The following is a 24,835-nucleotide window of genomic DNA, read 5'->3' on the forward strand; positions in this document are numbered from 1 at the left end:
GTATCCTCATGTAACTTGTAAGTTTGTGTAGCCTCATGTCACACAGTGTAGCCTCATGTAACCCTGTAAAGCCTCATGTAACCCAATGTAGCCTCATGCAACCTTGTGCAGGATCATGTAACCCAGTGTAGCTGTGTATAACCATATGTAGCATCATGTAATTCTTTGTAGCTTTAATGTAACCCAATGTAATTCTGTGTAGCCTCATGTAACCCTGTATAGCCTGTTGTAGATGTTGATTGCCAGGTTTGTTATAAGTATACTGTTCATTAATGGTATAGTAATGTACATTAAATAAAGAATTTAATGATTTAACAAATAATGTTCATGATTTAATAAATAATGAAAAGTAACTATACAAATCTTGCACATTTTTGGGTAAACAATATCAAGGAAAATTATTTCCATTACTTTTTTTGGCAATATAATTAAAAAACTAAATTTTGATACAAATGGCATCTCAAAGTTCAGGTTTTGTGCCAAAATGTGTAACAGGACAACAAATGGCACATAGTAGAGAAGATACTTGTCATTATCTTTTCATATGAACATTATATGTTAAATAATGTAAATTATTTATTTTAAATAATGTATTCTTATACCTATTATATTTGTTATAATTTTGATACAAACGGCACCCCATAAATATACTGAAACATTTGTAATGACAAAAGCAAGCAATTATAAGAATGAACCTTCTTAACCAGCATAAAAATCAACACCTTTATGCAACAAAAATAAATGGTCATCTACATATCATCATCCACAAAATTGTCAGCTTGTTTTATCCTTCTGTCATATACTCTTTTAGCCAATCCACTTAACTTCACAGCATCAAGAGCTGACACTACTTTATTCCATGTCCGGGCAACAGCGTCAGTTCGATGCCACCATTTCTGTAGCATGTTAGTGAAGAATTTTTTGGTAGTAGTTGGCATGATGTTGTTCAGATATATTTCATCTATGCCTAATTTTAATCCAAAATCAAACCAGTGCTTTGCCATTGACGCCAGCACATCATTAGAAAAATGTTTGCTTTGAATTTCATCATCAATTTCTATAGCATAAGAAGTATAAATGGCTACATAAATCACAGCAACCAATAAGTATTTATAGTTACAGACATGCATGGATGTCATTTTTGGGAGTCAAGAGGAACGCCCCTCAGGAAAAATTCAACTCTGAAAAGTCGTCATTATTATTATTATTATTACTAGGACCGCGTCACATACAACCAAGTACATACACCAACGTGACAGCCCCCTGGTGAGGCTATTAGGTGGTGAAGGCACGATCCCCAAATCATCTCAATATTTTCTCCTTGTTATTTTCATGTAATTATATCCATAGGAATTCGTTGTAGGATCATTTCATTGAGTAGCCAAAATGTTTAACTAGCAACTTATACATGGGAATATCTTTACAGGATATAGTTGACTGCCCAAACTTCCCTTTTACACTGGTGCAATTTCAATACAATAACCAACAAAACATCACAATTTTGCTAACTACTAAAATTTTGATAACTATTAATTGTGTTGGTGGGGTGAAATTTATAAATATACTTTATATGACTAGCATCGATACCTTCCCTACATGCAGGGACCACATTATACAACAAAGCATTAAGCATCAGTGCATGCTATTCATGTTCTGTAGCATACATAGTGATATCACTTTTAAAGTACATGAGCATTATACCACCATCCCGCAAGGTATACCGAAATGATGGGAAGTGAGCATGCAGGTACTCCTGAACCTGCAGAACTACAGTAGCTAAACTAAAACAAGTGGTAATGTGTATGCTTATTATGTTTACCACACAGGTGTAAACAATGTGCATAGTCCTAGTAGTACCTGTCCTATTATTATGCAGTCTATCATCAAAACACATTAATTTGCACTTTAATACCGTAACATTGGTACCTGCTCTACAATGCTAAACTTGCTACGTATATTGTGTTTATATTTTATGCACTAAGCACCATGTCAAGGGCGTAGGCAAGGGGGGGGGGGGGGGGAGGGTTCAGAAGATTCAGACGAATCTCCCTTTTAAACCTAGAATTTTTTTTAAATTAAAAAATTGCACCAAATCTTACAGCTCTGGAGGTCTCTGGTAGCTACTTGCACACTGGCGCGGCTCTGTACTACTTTTGAGGATCATGCTGAATCATCAATGAATTAGGTATTGAATTACGTGATCAATTCTGTACACGATGCATGGTGCAAATGGCAAAGACTGTTGGTTCAATTGGTTGAAATACACAAGGCAGCATCTGTGATAAACTTGAGTAGTTCTGTTATACGTGTGTCAGGTTAGCACAATAAACCGATGTATATTTACATGATGAATGTTTTCTTTATTATTTTGTCACATGTTGCGGGCACGTGATATGTCTCAAATATATTGGAATAAAAGCCAAGTCTGAAGACTATCAACACTGGACCCATAGAGAATAATGTATACCCGGAAGAAAGTATTGCCAACTAAAGGACTTAAATGTGGAGGGCTCCCGTGTGCTAAGAAGTTCAGTGAAGTTGGCTGTCAGTATGTTATCAGGAAGTGAAGATTAGTTCGTACTACAATAGTTTATAGTTTCTATAAGCTGCACAAACAGCAGTGTGTAGGTTTTAGTTAGTTAGATGCACAAACAGCACCTTTTAATATTATTGCCCAAGGGAACATTTGTGTATGCATTACTTTTGTTCAAACGTGGTTTAGGGGAAGTACCCCAAAGGACATTTATACGAACCCCCTTCCAGAAAATCCTGGCTACATCCCTGCATGTGCAGGACCAAGCCAATGCAAGCATTGAAATTCATGTAGCTATGTGTATATGGATGTCACAACTTAAGGCTGCCTTATGCCATACTGCAAGTACACACAGAAATGATGTGATCACAGGTAATTTTAAACAGCAAAGCTGTGTGTAGCTAGACAACTGTAATAATATTGTACTATTGTGCATAACAATAAGTCTACCAAACAGGTGCAAACTATATTAGGTGGTGATAGTATAGTACCTGTCACGTAGGCCATACATGTAATAGTACATATCAGATTCTACATGACATTTAACTTACTGGCAACAAAAGGAAATGAATTTGTACTACATAATGTAGGATGTAGCATCATGCAGTACCTGCCCACAGTGCAGGCTGAGTTTTGTGTGTTACCAATGCTACACTCCCTCTTGTTCCCTACAACCTATACCTATTATCATTGCCTTCATATTGTAACAGTAGAGCAAGCTTCTATTGACTATTATCATCTACGGTCATCACCTTTGTACGGTAAAGTTAGCTACTACAGCTATTATCAAGAGTTATGTAATAATGTGGTAGAACAAAAGCACTCATTACAGGTTTTTGCAATTGAATTCGGCGACTTTGCAATTGAATTCGTCCCGTTTGCAATTGAGTTCGTCGCTTTTGCAATTGAATTCGTCCCGTTTGCAATTGAATTCGTCGCTTTTGCAGTTAAATTCGTCCGTAACAAGAATGGCAGCTGGAGCAAACACGAAAACATGATGTAGCAGCTGCTACAAGAACTTGTTCAAGTACAACAGTAGTAAACAACTCTTTATAAGGCAATAATTCTTCCTCTACAGCCTCTCCAGCAACATTCCAAACTCTACTATGCCATTCGCGATGGGTGTGGTCACTCGCGAGCAAGCTAATTAACTTGTCAGACAGCTATCAACTTCGCGTACTACCAGCTTCAATTACCTTCTAGTGTCTCAAGTGTAACTCTCCAAGGCATAAATAGTTCATCTCTTAATGAACGGGTTGGTTTCTTGGAGCCGTTTTGTTTATGACGAATTGTAATGCAAACGCGACGAACTCTATTGCAAAACCGACTAATTCAACTGCAAAACCGACGAATCCAATTGCAAACGGGACGAATTCAATTGTAATACTGACGAATTCAATTGCAAACGGGACGAATTCAATTGCAAAGGCGACGAATTCAATTGCAAAAACCTGTAAATAAGAAAAAACCAGGTACCAAGTGAGAGAATAAAGGTATGGCATGAAAAATTATACAGGTAGTGAGAAAAAATTGCATGAAAAGAACACCTAACAGAAAAAGCTATTACCAAAAAGGCTGCCAAAATGATAAAAAGTTGTAACAAAAAGGTTGTTGAAGGGGAAAAAATTGCATCCAAAAGGTTTGGCTAAAAAGAAAAAAACACAGCAATAACTGGAATTCATTCCCGCACCCCAACAGTTTCAAGTTTCATGCTGTACCACATGGACTAAATGTAACTTGTGGTTAAAGTGTTTTTAAAACTTGCTTATAAAAGCATGCTAAAGTTTGTGTTTACTTGCGGTTTGCATGCCAGACTACTGAAGGCCACACCTTTTTCACAGCTTGGAAGTCTTTGTCTGGATTTATTTTCTTTTTGTATTCTGTAGGGCCCCAAAGTTGACATTTATTTTTACCCACATTTCTTCTTACTTACAGACACAATGGAGACAGAAAGTATTGTTTATTTGACTGTAATATTATTGTCATACTTGTACTTTAATAGAGCACACATCTTTTGAGAAATTCAAACAGAACACACGTAGGATGTTCTAAAACAGTCATTGGTAGATCTATAAACTTTTACTATTGAATAGATTTTAGCTAGAATTTTCATTCATAAAGAAATTAATTGCAGTGATCAGGCATGATATAGTGGCTCAGTGGTTAAGGATTTGAGTTTGATTTTGGTCCCTGGTTCGAACTCTGGTAAGGTTTTTCTGACAGTTTTCATGCACTTATTTATCCCTCAGTGACTGTTTTATTAGAGTACCTCAACCCTGCAATTTACAGTTGTTTAGTTCTTGCTTTGTAACTTTATAGCTGTTACTTCTGTTTTCTAACTATCAAAAGACACTGCTATGATAGTTAGCCTATGTACACACCAAATTTTAAGTTATTCCCATAAGCGGTTTACCCTGTAGTCATGACAGAAGTTCAATCTTTTTTAATATCCTCATCTATTCTTAAATCCACTGGCATACAAAACTGTAAAAATTACAGCACAAACAATGAGGCTAAGTACTATCTGCACAATAGCACATATATTACTGGCACCATGTAGATAGCTTGCTCCTGCATCTCACATCCTTCATCATACAGTATTGTAGTACTGTATATTACGGATCATGAAGAACTGGGCATTTCCAGCCAAATGTCATCACCCCAATATTAGCCTCAATTTCTGTTCATGACAGCTTCACAGCATTGGCTAGGCAAAGCTAAGCCCAAAAATGTTTTCAGACCAGCCTCAAACCCTTCCAAAAAAGTTTCTATATGATTTAAAAAATACATTTAACAGAACTTTACACTGACTGACGAACTGATGCCTCCAGCCAAGCATAACTCGACAATGGATAAGGCTACTGGCTTGATTCTTTCATTGTTTGACATTGCTTCATCCCAAGATGTGCCTTTTCGCCAACCACAGTACATACAATACACACATCATGGACTTACCTTTATCCTCCATGTTCCTGTTATTTTCGACAACACAAGGTGTCGATTTACGATAGTGCAATAAGACTTCCCTGTGGCTGTGTTAGCTATTATGCTTACCACTTGTATATTCCGGATTGATTGTAGAGACACTCCTCGTACTTTTCTTTGTTTGTAATACTGTGTAACAGGCGGAGCATAGCTGAAAACAAAGCGTAATGCCCACCACAATATAATTGATTGTCGGGATGCACATTCTGATGCAAAATTATTTTTATGGCATCCCTGGTGCCATTCTTTCTTTTAATGTGGTATACGCAGGTTTATTTGTCATAATCATATCATTAAAAAAGTAAACAAACAAGTAGAAGGAAAAATTAGAAATTTTAAGGGATCAAAGAAAAAACTAGTGAAACAAGGCAATAACTATAAAGTGGTGAAACAAGGAAAGTTGTCTATACCTGCAGATATTCATACTAGTGGACATTCAATACCTAAACTTCACTCATGGGTAGATTGAAGTTTAGGGATTGAATGTCCACTAGTATATCTGCAGGTATAGGCAACTTTCCTAGTTTCACCACTTTTTAGCTATTCCCTTGTTTTACTACTGTTTCTTTCTTTGATCCCTAATCCAATTTGAATTTCTGATTTTTCGTTCTACTCGTATCCTTAGTATAAGTTGGTTGCTACATCACCAAATAGTATTGGACATGTAAATGGTTTTAATTTTTTGCTTTCAATGTTGTATAGGAATTGTGTAATTTCAATTTTAAACTTAGGGTCAAGTGTATTACACAATATGCAAATCCAGCATTATAGGGCAGGTACCAGTGCTACAGTATGTACAAATAATTATTGATTTCTTTTTGTTGTCAGTAAGTCAAATAATGTTACATAATATAGTCTGCATAATAGGACAAGTACTACTGGCATATGTGACCAAATTTGCGAAAAGGGGTCTTCCACACACATTAAATTTACCAACTTTGGTAGGGTTTCCAATGCAAAAATTCGACTTCTTCAAAATAATTTGCTAACTGGTGTTACATGTCGGACTAACTCTCACTTGAATACAGCTGCAGTGGCATTGCATTCTTGGGGTAGAAATCGATCGAAATATCTGCAAAATCCAACATTACGAACTGTAACTCTCAGAAGTCTTGATCCTTTATCACAATACTGGAGTTCAACCTTCCTCTGTGAGTAAACCTTCACCTAAAAGCATTGGTAGTTTGATTGGTGAGGTAGGTTTCCTGTCGCTGCATCATTTGAGTATGATTTTGGGCTCTAAAAATGGGTTTTCGTCTACGGACACCAAACGATTGATAGCCCAAACTTCCTCATACCAGAGTAGTAATCATCCATCGACAAAGAAGTCACATACGAAGTTTGGTTTAGCTGTGACATCTCCAACCATCTGGGTGAGCATGATATAGGACAAAATTAGCCGTAAAGTACGGCTAGAAGTGAGGTTATCATCATCAGGAATCGTAAAATAAAATTTAATGGTGCTAATAGTAGGGTCAAAAACTGTGGTTTCGTGACCAACCTCTGGCTAACAAAGTTTGATGGTTTAATATTGTACTTTAGGGTATTTTAAACAAAATGAGCTCCCACGCCGTTTTTTAAAGTCCGGGGAAAGTTCAGTAGAGCCAAAAGTCTAAAATGGCTACTAGCTGACATGCGCAAAAATAAAATAATGATAAAAATTCAAATAAAGGTTCCTTTTAGACTAATTTGGGGTCAAGGAATCCATTTCTGATGTTATTTTTGTGATTGGATGTTCCTATAACCTAGAAATTTAAGTTTGGTAGCTACCGGAACAAACAATTAGCTAGCTGTTTACAGTGATTAAACCTTGTTCTTTCAGCTCCACAGTCAATAGTATCCCTCTTGACAGTACACGGCCCCCTTGACAGAGTTAGCTGACTAAAACTAGCTGACTGTCAATTCTTTGCAATGAGAAGCAATTAATGGCTGATGCCAAAAAATTGTCAACAACATTGGTTGAATTCAAGCTGCTCAGGTGAATAGAAAGTAACTCTCTCAAAAGCATGAGGAATATACTCCAGCACGTATGCACAGAGATGGGCAAGCTGTACAAGATCTAACATCATGCTTTAATATTGCTTTCCATTTGATCCAGCATTGCCTGCTCTAAGAACCTCACAATTAGCTATTCCAGCTACACCTGAGCTCATTTCAGACTTCAATTTTCATGGATGAGCGCATCTATTCTAAAGAAAAATCCATCCATGATAGCATAAAACGTAATTCACATCCCACCTTTGCAGGGATTCCATCAAGAAAAGTCTCTGAAAACACACTAAAAATAAAACAAGGAGAAATGGATAGCAGGATACTAGCATCCGTGTTGATGTCAATGGTCTACTGTTTCTACCTGAGCTCATGAAACATAGTATATCTGAAGAATACCTAACACTGTCCAATTCCAATGGTACTTTCAGAAAGACTCAAAAGAGCAAACTTCTGCAGAAGTTAGCATTACTGCCTCTTGATGTCAACTCTTACACAGCATTAGTGGACAAGATGTGTCAAGAGTGATGGGCCTCCACACACTTGGGGTGACTACACCAACAAAATAGGGTCTGTGATCCTGGCACAGCATGTCAGAATTACCACCATCATCTGCATCAATGATCCCCATGACTATGCTGAGTCCACTGATCAAAGATAAGCGTGAATTGCGCATTCAGGGTCAAGGTCCCATACCCAATGTATATATGAAGCCAGCTGATCTATTTCCCATGGTCTGCAATTCAAGACAATTCTCTACACTGCTGGCAACAAGAAATGCCTCCAGGCTCTAATCAAAACTCATCAGCTCTCAGAACTGTCTAAGTCTATCAGTCAGGAACTAGTCTACTCAGTGGGTGAGGCCTGAGTGAGTCTGTCAACTGGTGACACCAAAGAAAGCCTGAGTTTTAGCCAGGGTGGGACTGACACAATTATGCTATCTGTTTATGCAGCTCTAAGATTGATATCACCTGGTTATAGCAATCTCATAGTAATCGATGCAGAAGACACAGATGTGTACATTCAGGCTGCAGCCATTTCACATGACATTCCAGGTATTATAATACCTCTAAGAAGCAATTTTTTTTCTGCAGAGGCATGTGTACTGAATATTTTGCCAAATCTCTTATACCTTTTTGTGTCTTGTCTGGCTGTGATGCCAACAGCTATTTTTCTGGGCACAGCAAGATATCCCTCTATGAGAAATTGTCAAAAAGTACTGAGGCCGGTAGCCTCATCTCAAAGTGTAGAGAAGGCCTTCTGCTGAGTGATGATGTCTTGAATGACCTTAAGTCCTTTGTTATCTGCTACATCTATGGAGACACACAAAATTCCTCTCTGAATCTAGCCTGTGCAACCAAATGGAAAAGCCTAAAGAAAAAATCTTCGGTGCGTTTGCTTCCTGATGATGACAATCTTGAGCAGCATATCAAATGTGCCAACTTTTTAGCCTATGTTCAGTGCCACCCTGACTTGAGAAGACATCCCTCTCCTATAGGTCATGTTTGGGAATTGGTGAATGGCCAGTGCGCCACACAAACCTGCCCTTCCAATTTCACTTCCAGTCCCATCAGTGTGACAGGATGGCTATGACTTTGCCAATTCAGAGCTGAATCTGAAGCTGCATCTGAATCTGAATCTGATTTTGATACTGAACCTGAATCATCAAATGAGTTGGAGTCATTGGATGAACCTTGAATTAGACTTAACACACTGTTTATATTACATATTATTGAGCAAAATTCTTAAAATTTTACATTAACAGAACATCCAATCACAAAAATAACATCAGAAATGGATTGCTTGACCCCAAATTAGTTTTAAAAGAACCTTTATTTGAATTTTTATCATTATTTTTATTTTTGCGCATGTCAGTTAGTAGCCATTTTGGACTTTTGGTTCTACCGAACTTTCCCCGGACTTTAAAAAGCGGCGTGGGAGCCCATTTTGTTTAAAATACCCTAAAGTACAATATTAAACCATCAAACTTTGTTAGCCAGAGGTTGGTCACGAAACCACAATTTTTGACCCTACTATAAGAAAATTACAATTAAGCTCGCATGATTTCTGCCATGTAAATGCTTGATGTCTTATGCAGTGCTACGACAACTGTAATCTCAATACAAATATTGCCTACCCAGTAATAATAAACCGGCGAATAAATGTAGGCAGTGTATCATTACTGACCACACCCAAGCCTAGTCACATGAGCCTGATTGAACTAGGCTAAGTGCGTGTAGCTGAATTGCAGCGATGATAACTTCACCATTAGTTGTACTTTATGGATCATACAGTTGTTTTACACTGACATATCTATTTTTAAACAGTTGAGCGGACAAGTTATGTAGTGAAGGTGTGATTAGCGGTAAATTTTGCCCTATATCATGCTCACCCAGATTGTTAGAGATGTAAAAATTTAACCAAACTTCGTATGTGACTTTTTTGTCTATAGATGATTACTACTGTGGTGTGAGGAAGTTTGGGCTATCAATTGTTTGGTGTCCATAGATGAAAATCCATTTTTGGAGCCCAAATCGTGCTCAAATGATGCAGCGACAGGAAACCTACCTCACCAATCAAACTACCAATGCTTTTAGGTGAAGGTTTACTCACAGAGGAAGGTTGAACTCCAGTATTGCGATAAAGGATCAAGGCGTCTGAGAGTCAAAGCTTGTAATGTCGGATTTTGCAGATATTTCGATCGATTTCTACCCCAAGAAGGTAATGGAATTTATTACCACTGCAGCTGTATTCAAGTGAGAGTTAGTCCAACATGTAACAGCAGTTAGCAAATGATTTTGAAGAAGTCAAAATTTTACATTGGAAACCCTAACTTAGGCAATTCATGACTTCAGATCAGGAAAAGTCATTGCCTTGAAATTTAGTCAATAGTAAGCACCAACATAGGTTAATGGATGGTAAAAATTTTAGGCTTGTATCTTGCAAAGGTATGGTCTTCCAAGTTCATACAAATGGATGTGTGTGGAAGACCCCTTTTTGCAAATCCGGTCACATATGCAGATGTGAGCAATGTGTGCAATTGTTTCACCATGCATATTAACTGTTTCAGTAACCCTCATCTCACTTTACTTAAAAGGTGGTATAAGGTTGGGTTACATTACCTTGGCAAGAACTCTCCCAGTGATAATCATACAGAAACTTATTTATACAGCCATTTATATCACATCTGGTGGAAGAGATACAATGCTAGTATGAAAACTGACCATTTTGATGCACTATTCTCAAGGTCTGGCTAAGTTGTGGGTTAAGTCGTGTTCGCTCTACAGCTGTTATCAATTCCTTCCAAGTTGGGCTTAGTGATTGGTCTTTCCACAACTCGAATACCTTTTTCATATTCTCTTCAGGATCATCCTTATAATCTGCTGATATTTCATTCAGTTCATATGACTTCAAGCCAAGTTGCAGTCCAATCTCTTTCCATTTGTGAACAGCACCGTGACTCAAATCATCATACACTGAATCAAAATCTTTTATTTGAACCAGTGGTCCTATGAATGAATCAGCTGTTAATTCTATAGCTAATGTCAGTTAATATATTTACATATAATTATTATGCAGTATGTGGACATGTACATGTACACAGGCATACAACTAGCTGTACAAATTTTACATACTTTGTCTAGCTTTTTCGTCAATGCTGATATTTTGTAGCTCTATTATAGTGATATGCAGAATAATAAAAAAGGATGGAACAAACAATACAAATGTAAGGAAAAACCAGGAAATTTACAAGCTAGTATAAAAACCCTTGTTTAAGCACTTTTAAATCATACGGTAACACGGTAGTGTGTCGTGTGGCCAAGAATCCGGCGCGCAACACCGTGAGTATATTGACAAGAAAAAAGAAGTAGTTCTGTGCTGCCTTTACGAAACAAGATGATTTTTGCTGTGGACATGCCCACCAACGTCAGTACTCCACATACGAAATTTCAGCAAAATTGCTTCAAGCATTCCTGAGATATGAGACTTCAAAAATTGACTTAGTTTCTTCATTTCTTTCTTTCTTATTTTTTCTTCTTTTCACACACTTACAAAAACTGCCATAAAACACAAACTCCATATCCAATTGCCATGAAATTTGACACACAGGGGGTATAAAGGTGCATCTTGGTACCAAGTTTGGCTTGAATGCGATAAACAGACAAGGAGTTATTATCGAATATTCACAAAAAATAACACCAATATGTTGTCACGGCTACAGGATAAACCGCTTATGGGAAGAAGCTGAAAATTGGTGGGTGAATAAGGTAACTACTGATCCTCAAACCTTTTGTAGTTTGAAAGAAATCAAGCTACAGACCATGAAGATACAACAAAAAGACCAACAGTGTGTAGCAATTATGAAATCGAAATTAGCTAATAAAAAACAATTACTTGCCACGCTAACCAGAAAAACCGCTTGGAGTAATGCTTTGAAAATCACCATATAGATGGAGTAATCATCTTAGAAAGGCTCTTCAATGGTGTAGAAGAATCAGACTTGAAGTCACAGAGTTATAACAAGAAATCCAACTTGGTATAGCAAGTGCAACATCGAGATACTCTAATAGAGCAGTCAACTATGATAAGTAAATTACTCTAGTAAAGCATTCATCTATGTGTTTTAGACTCTGCAAAGTGTTAAACCACTTTCGAACCAGAATGGATCTGATTATGACTTACAAAATCCTGAACAATTTAGTATCTGTGGACAAAGACAATTTTTTTACTGTTAATACCAACCCCACCCGATCAAATGGACTCAAGCTTTACAAAAATCGCTTTAACACTGCTATTAGAGGTCATAGTTTTTCACAGAGAATCGTCAATGATTGGAACACCTTACCCCACGAAATTGTATCTGCACCTGATGTACTGATCTTTAAGACTAAATTAGATGTATTTTTATATGACCGCCGGTTTGATTTTATTTAGATGTATTTGAGATTGGTTTTTATAAGACTTTGTCTTCCTTATACCAATTAACAAATAATAATAATAATAACATTTCAAATCATCCTGTAGAGTATTCAGCTAGAAATAAGTCACCCTGTAGAGAAATCAACTTGACACAAGTCATCAGCTAGAAACCAGTCAATTCAACTATATATTATATTTCAAGTCACCCTGTTGAGAGTTCAGCTGGAAAACAAGCTACCTTGTAGAGAGATCAGCTAGGAACGAGTCACCCTGTAGAAAGATCAGCTACATAATCATCGATCAGCTGAAAATAGATCACCTTGTAAACAAGTCACCCTGTGGAAAGATCAGCTAGTAACAGAGATCAGCTAGAACAAATCACCTTTTAGAAAGATAAGCTAGAAAGAAGTAACCCTGCAGAGAATTCAGCTACACTTCAAGTCACCCTGTAGAGACTTTAGTAGAAACAAGTTACCTTGTAGAAAGATCAGCTACAGAAAATCCACCCTGTAAAGAAATCGGCTAGAAACAAGTCACTCTGTAGAAAGATCAAATCATGCTGTAAATAAATCAGCTATATAAAAAAAATCATTCTGTAGAGAGATCAGCTTGATCAAGTCACCCTGTAGTGAGTCCAACTGCATTACAAGTCACCCTGTGGAGAGTTCAGCTACAAACAAATCTCTCGGTAGACAGTTCAGTTAGAAACAAATCACCCTGTACAGTATTCAGTTAGAAACAAATCACCCCTGTAGAGAGATTGGCTAGAAACAAGAAATCCTGTAGAGATCAGCTTGAAACAAATCACTCTGTATATAGAGATCAGGTAGAAACTAGTCACCTTGTAGAGAGTTTAGCTAGAAAAGAAGTCATTCTGTAGAGAGATCAGGTACATTTCAAATCATCCTGTAGAAAATTCAGCTTGGAACAAATCACCCTGTAGAAAAATCAGCTTGGAATAAATCACCCTGTACAGCAATCAGTTAGAAACATGTCACCCTGTAGAGAGATCAGTTACCCTGTAGAGAGATCAGCTAGAAACAAGTCACTGTGTAGAAAAATCAGATACATTCAAATCACCCTGTAGAAAAATCAGCTTGAAACATATCACACTGTAGAAGGATCAGTTAGAAACAAATCATCCTGTAGAGAGATCAGATAGAAAGAAGTCACCCTGTAGAGAGTTCAGCTACATTTCAAATCACGCTGTAGAAAACTCAGCTTGAAACAAATCACGCTATAGAGAGCAGTTACTGTCTAGAAAGATTAGCCAAAAACAAGTCACCGTGTAGAAAAATCAGCTACATTTCAAATCACCCTGTAGAAAGGTCAGCTTGAAACATATCCCCCCCGTAGAGGGATCAGATAGAAACAAGTCATTCTGTAGAGAGATCAGTTACCCTGTAGAAAGAGCAAGAAACAAATCACCCTGTAGAGAGATCAGCTAGAAACATGTTACCCTGTAGAGAGTAGAGGTGTACCGATATAAGAAAACTAAACCGATCCGATACCGATCCGATATGGATTAATCATTTTGAAACTGATACAATACCGATCCGATATACCGATATAACTAAGTGTAGCTATTTATATTTGAGGAACCACATGTCATATTTCAACTTTATTTTAACTACTGAAGAAACTACTGCAGACAGTCTTAAGAATATTGGCTATGCATGGTTACTCATGGTGGTGTGGCCTCTATTGACAGCTGGGTAGTCAGAAAAGGCGGATATAGTCGGACACAGACATGGAGGCGGACACGGACATCTTCAAAGAGCACTTTTACATTTATATAACAGTTATTCTTCATACCTAACGCTGTTTTTACAGTAGTCTTCGTTTCCAGACCCAGGTGTCGATCTTGTCATAGCGCTTATCTATATATAAGCGCTAGACTAGCACTCTAAAGACCATATAGTGTTGTATACGTGCTCTAGAAATCTAATTCAGAGTCACAGAGATTAATCTAGCGTGTTCCAACCTAATCTCGTAGGCCAGGTCCGTGAAACCCTTAACACTCAGTATAAGCGCCTGCGCCTTATACTAAAAGGTGTAAAATTGTGGATTTGGCCTGCTAAGCTAAGTTGCATGTGGCACACAAGCTAATCTCTACAACTATATAACTATGTATTAGACTTTAGAGCATGTGTACAACACTATTATGGTCTTTGGCATGCTGTGGAGTGCTGGTCTAGTCCTTCATATGTGTGCTTATAAATGGATAAGCGCTATGACAAGAACGACGCCTGGGTCTGGAAGCGAAGACTGCTGTAAAAACAGCGTTAAGTATGAAAAAAATAACTGTTATATAAATGTAAAAGTGCTTTTTGAAAATGTCCGTGTCCGACCGTATCCTCCTTTTCCAACTACACTTGACAGCTCAGACTATAAGGCACCCACAAATATTTTAATACATGCCCCTGCCAAGATTAGTCCAGATTACTCGCATTTTACTAGCTTGTAGAGATGGCTGGTTGTTTTATGCTGTGCTCTTGGTTCATCTTAATGCTGTTTCCCCAGGCTCACCAGTATGAGTGTTTGTTGTATGATTGGTAAGCTTTGTTACAACAAAACAGTGATTACCCATGCACTTAGATGGCTTCGCATAGCGTACTGCTTTAAGACAAGGAAATAACTACTGTTTCTCACCCTTGTTAGCTAAATAATAGGGTTTATAATGTGGCTTGATCATTGGACAGTGTCCTCAAAATAGTTCAGTTTTATATATGGCCAGCTTTGGGTATTTCTTTTAACTTGTCTTTTTCTTTACTATAGGAATGACGATTATTATAGGAGTAAATTATTTTAACTGTTTTATTGTTTAGCTATACATGCACATTTAACAATAACTATTGTTTACAATTGTGTTTAATAATCAGTGAATACTCTACAGGGAAATGTGTATGTAGCTGAATGTTTACAGGGAGAATCATAGTCTATTATTGCTGTATTGGAGTGTACACCTCCAATAACCACTCGCAACAAGGCCATGCCAAGTTTGTCTTACAGAGTGAAGGTGATTAGGTACATTGCAACCGGTATTAGTGACCACCTGTACTGAAAGACCATCTATAAGCTGCAGTTAATTTATGCTTTAATTGGATCTTAATGTATAGCATCAAAGTATCAATCTTTTCTAGCAAAACCAAAAATGGTCTTTATTAGACAGGTTGACTATAAATGAGATTATCATGCAATCATAAACACATTAATGTTGTACCATCTCTTCAGTTATACCTTATTTATTAAGTAAAATCTGACAGTAGTGCACTTACATACATATTCCCACTCTACACTATTCAAGTTACGTACATGGCTGTATAGGTACAACAGACCTCCTCAAAAAGGATATCTGGGTACCTTGATAGCCTCATGATCTTACTTTATAATTGTACATACATTTTGGACCCAAGACAAGTCTATGGTTTCTCAAAAATGAACACTTCATCAATGGTCCAGGGAATAGAAGAGTTACACTATACACTATACAGTAGATGCATTACTTGTACCAAGAGTTTTTATATTATTAACACTTGCTTACACCTCAATGCGTGATTTATAGTATTGTAATTACTAAAATTAATGGTTTTTCAAAGTATTTTGTGTTCAAGTTTTGAAGATCAGTACAGGTAAATGTTAAATATGTGGTCAACATGTTTACTTCCTACGTGAATATGTGTATGAATTTATGACTTGATCTTCAAAGTGGTTGTGAATGTAAAGTAATGTAGTAATTAATTTCACACATTGAGGTACAATTAATACATGTATATGGTAAAACCCCTCCATTCCTAGGACCATAATAAAGTGTTCATATTACAGAAGCCACAGAAGTGTCTTGGTCTAAATGTATGTGCACCGCTAGAGTGGGAGTACAGAAAAAGGTGTCCTCGTTATAAAGGTATCCAGGTATCCCTTCTGAGGAGTTCTGTTGTATGTACCTATGCAGCCACATACGGGACTTAAATATGGCTAAGTCCACTACAGTGGGATTCAACTTAATAAAGAAGGTACTTGTGAAGAGATGGTACAACATTTACATGATGTTTATGGACACATGGTGGTCAAATCTATAATTTATAGTCAACCCGTCTAATAAGGACCATTTTTGGATTTGCTAGAAAGGGTTGATACTTTGGTGCTATGCATTAAAGAAGTACAACTTAACTGCAGCACATAGATGGCCTTTCGATACAGGTGGTCACTAATACAGGTTGCAATGTACCTAGACACCTTCACTCTGAGACAAACCTGGCAAAGCCTTGTTGTGAGTGGTTATTGGAGGTATACACTCCAATACAGCAATAATAGCCTGCAAATTCCACCGCATACCACAACATAATTCATTATATCTCTTGAGCTCATTGTGGTCCCACCGCAAAATTTTTATCAAACATAGACTATGACCTAATCATTATTCACAAAAGAATTTGAAAAATTTTAAGCAGCATTTTTCAAAATATAAAGGATTAAAGTTTCAATGAAGCACTTTTGAGCCATAATTAAGTAGATATCCCATAATTTAGGGATCACTGGAAAGGTCAATCAACAGTCTTCCATCAGTGAAAATTGTGTTTAAAAGTATTTACGCAGTGCAAAGTTGCAGTCAATTTTATAACTAGAGATGGACCAATTTTTCATGAAATATTCAAAATATTTGTGGTCATAAATCAGAAACTATGGAATGCATGAAGTTAAAAATTTGCATGAGTGATAAGCACCACAGGTACTACAAACACACCAAGTTTCGTCAAAATCCGAGAGGTGACCCTAAATTCTTTATTGATTAGACATGGAATGACCCATAGCAATTTTCAGCCTATTCCTTCCAGGGGTTTACCCTGTGGACGTGACAGACCTTCAACCTTATTTTACGCAAATAATCGCTTGTAACTCCGTGAATGTTCCTCGGATTCCTACCAAAGTTGGTACTGAGATTTGCCTTAATGAGCCCTATAAGTATACCACATTTCAGCTTGATCAGAGTACGCATTCGCATTTTATGGCATATGTTGTAAAGTGTGCGAAAAGAAGTATGGAAAAAAAAACAAAGGAAAAAAACCCCTAACTTTGGCTGCTCATATCTCGGAAATGGCTGGAGTAATTTCCTTCACATTTGGAATGTGGACTCCTCTACCTAGCCAGCACTTCTGTAGCAAATTTGGTGTCAATAGGATAAAGGATCTAGGAGCTACAAAGGTGTGAAACTGTGTTTTCTTTTTTCCTGTTAATACTAACACTCACGGCGTAAAAACTGTTCACCTTATAGTCTAAGAGTACACTGCAAATTCCACCGCATACCACAACATAATTCATTATATCTCTTGAACCCATTGTGGTCCCACCACAAAAATTTTATCAAATATAGACTATGACCCAATCATTATTCAGAAAAGAATTTGAAATTTTTCAAGCAGCATTTTTCAAGATATAAACGATTAAAGTTTTCAATGAAGTACTTTTGAACCATAATTTAGTAGATATCCCATAATTTAGGGATCACTGGAAAGGTCGGTCAACAGTCTTCCATCAGTGAAAATTGAGTTTAAAAATATTTACACAGTACAAAGTTGCAGTTGATTTTGTAACTAGAGATGGACCAAATTTTCATGAAATATTCAAAATATTTGTGGTCATAAATCAGAAACTATGGAATGCAGAGCTAAAAATTTGCATGAGTGATAAGCACCACAGGTACTACAAACACACCAAGTTTTGTCAAAATCCGAGAGGTGACCCTAAATTCTTTGTTGATTTGACATGGAATGACCCCTATGTAGATGGAGTAACCATCGTAGGAGTGCCTTTTTGTGGTTTGAAAGGAATCTAGATAAAGGTCATCGAGATATGACACAAAACCCAACCTGTGTCACAATTACGTGATCGATTTTTGTGAATAAAAAAACTATTAGTTTTCATGCCTACCAGGCAAACCACTTAGAGCCATGAGCTGAAAATTGGTGTGTAGCTGGAATAATCATCATAGAAAGTCCTTGCAGTAGTACAGAAGAATCAGATTACAAACCACTGAGTTATGATTCCAAAGCCAACTACGTGTAGCAAATTCGAGATCAAGATACTCTAATAGAACAGTCACCCTAATAGGGCATTCAGCTACGTTTATAATTTACTCCATTATAGAATTGAATTACATTGCAGGTTATTCTGTAGGGAGTTTAGCTACCAACAGTTAATTTTATAGACAATTCAGCTACGAATATATTGCTGTACAGTTTCAGAACATAGTCACACTGAAGAGAGTTCAGCTATAAACAAGTCATTCTGTAGAGAGACCAGCTAGAAGTCACTTTTTATGCATGTAGAGTTCAGCTATAAAAAACCATCCAGTAGAGAGAATTCAGCTGCAAACAAATCACTCTGTAGAGAGATCAGCTTGAAGAAGTCACCTTGTAGAGAGTTCAGCTACAAAGAAACCACCATCTAGAGAGTTCAGCTGCAAACAATTACCTGTAGAGAGTTCAGCTAGAAACAAGTCACCCTGTGTAGAGAGATCAGCTAGAAACAAGTCACCCTGTAGAGATCAGCTAAAAACAAATCATCTTGTAGAGAATTCAGCTACAAACAAATCACCCTGTAGAGAGTTCAATTACAAACAGATAACCCTATAGAGAGTTCAGCTAGAAATAAGTCACCCTGGAGAGAGATCAGCTAGAAGAAGTTACCTTGTAGAGAGTTCAGCTACAAAGAAACCATCATGTAGAGAGTTCAGCTACAAACAAATCACCCTGTAGGGAGTTCAGCTATGAACGGACCACCCTGTAGAGAGATCAACTAGAAGAAGTCACCCTGTAGAGAGATCAGCTAGAAGAAATCACCTTGTAGAGAGTTCAGCTACAAAGAAACCACCATGTAAAGAATTCAGCTGCAAACAAATCACGTGTAGAGAATTCAGCTACAAACAAATCGCCCTGTAGAAAGATCAGCTAGAAGAAGTTACCTTGTAGAGATTTCAGCTACAAAGAAACGATCATGTAGAGAGTTCAGCTACAAACAATGAGAGTTTCAGCTATAGTTCAGTTATGCATAAGAAGTCACCTTATTACCTACAGTATGTGATTATCATTCATTGTTAAATATACAAATATTTTTAATCAGACAAAAAGCTGTACACAAAATTTCTTCCTTTGTTCCACAATTCCTGCAGAAAAGAAAAAAACAAGTTAAAAGGAAGCACCAAAGCCAGTTTATGGCCGGCTTTGTGGCTTACAATACAAAAAGAAGTGATATCTAAACCAAAACAGCCAAGCTGTAAAAAAGAGTGTGGCCCCAAAAAAGGACAGGATGAAAAAAGATGGACGAAGAGGCACAAAATTCACCTGAATTATTGTTGTTAAATTTTTTACCATTAACCTACCATCACAGCCATTTCTTGGCTGCCACCTTGGATTTCACATCTTTTTCATCCTGACCTTTTTGGGGGCTGCACTCTTTTTTACAGCTTGGCGGTTTGGTTTAGATAGACATTTCTACATTGCTGCTAAAAACCGATACGATACGCACGTATAGGCTGGCTTTAGGTATGAAATTACAAAAAGAAATGATATCTAATCAAAAACAGACAAGCTGTAAAAAAAAGGGTGCGGCCTCCAAAAAAGCCAGGGTGAAAAATAGTGTTGTTCCAGTATTAAGAAATCTGTTAGTATAGTATTGCTATTAGTATTTAACCTTGACTTTCAATGATAGTAAAATACTAGTATTACTTTTGGTATGTAAGTTTTAAAAGTAAGTATTTTAAAGTATTTACTACCAAAACTTGATTTGGTAAAGTATAGGTTACCAAAAGTTTTAGTAAGTAGTTAGTACACAACATAATTATATCTAACCAGTTAGTAACAATTCAGTAGTCTGAATCTGCCGGTGCAATCTACGGATTTCTTCGAATAAATATTTCTGTTTAAATTTTTCTGTTTCTCTTTCCACTAGTAGCATCCCCACCAGTTGAAAAAATGTGTTCTATAGGGGCAGTTGAGGCTGGTACTGCTAAAATATCAGGCCATTAAGGAGCTAATACTGGAAAATGCCTCAATTTCCCAACCCAGTAATCTAATGGATCCATTCTATGCTCTTCAATGGTTATACCAAGAGTGTACTCTTGGTTATACTGGCATGTGATTATTTAATAACTCCCAAATTCCAAACAGTTACAATGAACTCCAACAATTCCAGATACCAAAGTGAACTAAGCAATTAATATACTCTATACTAATGATAGACCAAACAACATGAGCAAAGTGATTATTTGAGCCTAAGTACAAGAAACACTTTTAAGGCTTACCTACTTGTGGTGGCTTTGAAAAGAAATCTTCAAAAGTTTATATGCTGTAAATAATGTAAGAACTCAGCTGAAATACTGAATAAACAAATCAACCACTTATGAAATACTAACTAAATCTTGATGAAGCAATTATAAGCATAGAGTAAGTATTTAGTATCTAACCATCCCTTTACTAAAGTATTGAGTATCCCTTTAGTAAATCATCCAACATGTGGTATAGTATTAGTAAGTAATACTAACAGAAAAAGGGCTATATTTTTCCCAAAGTAAGTATTAGTAAAAGTATACTAGAACAACACTAGTGAAAAAGATCCCTTTTACTCCTATGTCTGTAGATATTCCATATTTTTCTGCTTGGGTGAAGTGGTGTTATTTTTAGCCAGCCTATAACACTTTGCTAATAGATAACTGACCTCTGCAATCATTTAGTCACAGTGGAAAACGTAGACAATTCCCATCAAATGTAGGGAAATCATTATGCAGTGCTACAACAAATTGATACCTTGAACTGTATGTCAGCAAAGATAAATGGGACACAAAGGAGGACACAGGTAGGTCCATGAAGCATGCATCGGGCAGAAGTGAGTAAAAAAAAAAGCCTGTCTGTAACCTTAGCCGTTATTGAGTGACCCTTATCTGAAGGCATCAGGCAGGCAATCAGTCAGGATGACTGGCTGTGTGTAATAGACTGTGACTGCTTGATGTAATAAAAAATTCCACTTGATATTTTTTCTTTAAATTTCATAGGTCCTATGAAGGCAGCTGAGCATCACGTGACATCAAATTGCTCAACCTACAATGTAAATAGTTCATCACATATTTACTACAATCAACTGGCAGTATAGCTTACAGACCAACTACCATGATATGCAATGCTTTTTCAAGTAAACACCACATGGCCCCAATTGAAGGCCGGGGGTGCTAATTTATGAACTATGAGTCTCATCACAAATATCAGCATGCCAAGAAAGCTTCGTCCCAGACTTATAGCAGCCAATGTACATTTTGCATGAACCTGGTGTAAACCACGACTCAGTTAATCAGTACAAATTGTGCATGTGACACTTTATAATGACTTGACCTTTTCTCCATTTCCAGCTCCATTTGTATGCCATTATTGTTATCTAGAGAGTACGTTTTCCCGTTTTCTTTCATCAGCAGTAAGTTAGGCTATACGGTACTTTCCTTATCAAATACGCTTAACAAGTCCACTGAAACGAAATCTTTTGCTGCCAGCACCATCCACACCGAGTCCTACTGATGCTTATCACTCACTGTGACTTAGAGATACAGTACCACGACTACAGTGGACTTGATAGTGTACCACGCTTCGACTCCATTTTAAATTTCAACTTTTAACCACACCATGGAGAGTGGCACGTGCGTCTGGGATTTTCCACGTAATGGATCACGTGATACACCATCTATCTCTTGAAGTCATATTTCAACAAATGAGGTACTCATTTATGCTTTACAGTATTAAAGTATGGTTGTCTTGTGTGCTGCTGTGAATCCTTGCGTGAATCTTAAGCTACTTGTGATGGTTGGGCAAATGCCTGCCCATGCCCACCGTTGGCTACACCCCTGGTTTCAGGTTTATACAACAAGGATAATTCTAGGATTCGGTCAGTCAACAAGTGTGAGAAGCACACTCGGTATGCAAAGCATGCTCTAACTTGGGTTATGCTCTCCACAGAAAAAATATTTTCTGGGGTCTGGGGGTGTACCTCCAGATGCTATAATAATTTTATTATTATAAATACCACTTTAGTGTGGGTGTTCAAAGGTGCTGCTTGGAGTTTAACTCGCATACTGCCCAGGTAATATTATAGGAACACAGTTTGCTCATGGCTTTGATGCCCAACCATTACAAAGATACAATACACTTAGACTTGTTATATTGAGCAACACAGAGTGTTGAATTGTGGGTTTGGGTTTACAGGTTAGGCTAGGCTCACTGAGTGTAGTTGCTAAGTTTCAACTAGTTGACAGTACATATGATCAGTAACATAATCATTTGGACAGTACATATTTCTACCCACCATGCATATTTCAGCCACTGAGCAAACCATGGAACAACACAAAGAGAACAACTAAATTTAAATAGGTGAGTAACTTATAGTCTTAACTAGCTACTTCACATAATGCATTAACTTACTGTCCCAATAGTGAAGTTAGTATATATAGGCTTAATGTAAAACTCTGGATCCCACAATTGACTATCTCCTTGAAGAAATGTGTAGGTAAAAGTTTGTGAAAAAGGTGCCTCTTTCTGGCTCTCTGCTCTCCCTATTTAGAAACATGGTTATGCCCTACACAAACGAGCATTTATTGATGCAGTTTGCCTCCGCTATGGGTGGAAACCAGCTAATCTTCCTACTAATTTTGTCTGTGGGAAACCTTTCACCATTGAACACTCTTTAAGCTGCTCCTTTGGTGGTTTCCCCACTATACGACATAACAAACTTCGTGATGTAACTGCTGACCTTCTATCTCAAGTTTGTTCAAATGTACAGGTTGAGCCACAGCTCCAACCACTTTGTCCCATTGTACTTCCAATGCCGATGATCATGCCAGATTGGATATAACTGCCAAAGGGTTTTGGAATACTTCTCATGAGTGGGCATTTGTTGATGTGAGGGTATTCAATCTCCTGGCTAAGTCACTTCAATCAGTCTTTGTCTAGTTGTTACTGTAAGAATGAGAATGAGAAGAAGAGAGCATACGATGAAATGTTGAGCATGGTACTTTCACACCTCTTGTTTTTTTTCTGTTGCTGGTGGCATGGGACCAATCGCCACAACTTTTTACAAATGGCTGGCTTCTATGCTATCAGATAAATTGCATCAGACTTACAATCAAAGTTAGCCAGTTCAGCTTAACATTGTTGTTACACTATAGCTATATACGGTATGTCGCACTACTCTTCTTTTCAGTAAGGGGAATGTTCAGTATAGTTTTATGCAATTTATTGTGGTAATCAAAAATACATTTTGGAGCCTATGTAACCGCTCATAGTCAGTATTAGGACACATTATTTGCTTAGTGATTATTCGTTCACAGTTTCTGTTGTCTGCACAGGCTCAGTTGGAATAGAGGAACTTATTCATGTGCTGGAATTCAGTGTTATAAAAAGTGTACTCAGTTATGAGATCAAAGCAGCAACTTATAGCACAAAGTGAAGCTATAATTGAAGGGCCAGCATTATTGAGCATAATGGTCATAGTGGCTAATAGATTATCTTCTGAATTGTGATAAGCTGTGATCACAACAGCAACACCAGCAAATTGTATAGTGCTAGTTGTAGTATTCAGTCAATTTACTCTGTATACACATGCAATGAATCATCATACTTGCAAGGCAGCCATTTCCTTGAGACACTTGTTCATTCGAAGGAAATACACTGGTACAAAGAATGTAGCTACTCAATAACATTATAACCGGCTCACAGTAAAGTAGTGAGCTTAACACCAGTGTATGGTGAGTTATGTACAGTGGCAGACTGTCATACTTACTGGCCAGACATTGCATGTCATACTTACTGTACCAATGGACATCGAGTCACTGCTGCCAGTTATCTACTTCCATTATTCCTAGCATATCTATCCTGGGGGGATTTCCAAATGGTTCAGGAAACCCCTGGATTTTACGTACTACTTGAAACATTGAGAAATTGGTTTCCAGAATCTGGAATTTATCATGAAATCCAAGGGAATTTATTTTTTTGTACTCAGCCATCATAATTATGTTATGTGCACTGTATTTATTACAGTAAAAAAAAAAAAAAAAAAAAAAATGAAACGGACACATCTTCAAGCATACTTGTTATAACACCATTAACCATTTTACTGTCCACATTGTCAACTAAAGGAACACGCCATAGCTATCTCGGATCTGAAAGCCATAATGGCTTCACTCACAAAATCTATCACTGAACTCGGTCAAGTCATTGGAGCCTTATTCTGAGACTGTATCAATACTTGATGGATCAACCTCTGTAAACATTCAACCTAAACTTGCAAACATCATCCCTAACAATAAACCACCTTCTTCTGCTAGCTATGAGGACAAGAAGTACAATTTTGTCATGTACAGTATTAAAGAATGCC

The 24,835-nt window shown here is 37.2% G+C and overlaps 1 protein-coding gene across 3 annotated transcripts in view; it reads right to left on the bottom strand.

Moving 5' to 3' along the window:
* Positions 1-642: 642 nt before the first annotated feature.
* The window catches only part of LOC136237757 (uncharacterized), a 34,652-nt gene continuing 10,459 nt past the window's right edge, over positions 643-24,835 (bottom strand). Inside the window, exons 11-12 of one of the 3 annotated variants that reach the window (XM_066027968.1) lie at positions 10,732-11,016; positions 643-1,057 (exon numbers count right to left, since the gene is read on the bottom strand). In XM_066027968.1, the coding sequence (XP_065884040.1) occupies positions 750-1,057; positions 10,732-11,016 (593 nt within the window). In that variant the 3' untranslated portion in view covers positions 643-749. Of the gene's footprint in view, positions 1,058-10,731; positions 11,017-11,119; positions 11,182-24,835 lie in introns of those variants that run through there. The other 2 variants (XM_066027969.1, XM_066027970.1) reach the window with 2 other exon arrangements.

The sequence above is a fragment of the Dysidea avara genome, chromosome 11, assembly GCF_963678975.1.
Source record: "Dysidea avara chromosome 11, odDysAvar1.4, whole genome shotgun sequence".
NCBI lineage: Eukaryota > Metazoa > Porifera > Demospongiae > Dictyoceratida > Dysideidae > Dysidea > Dysidea avara.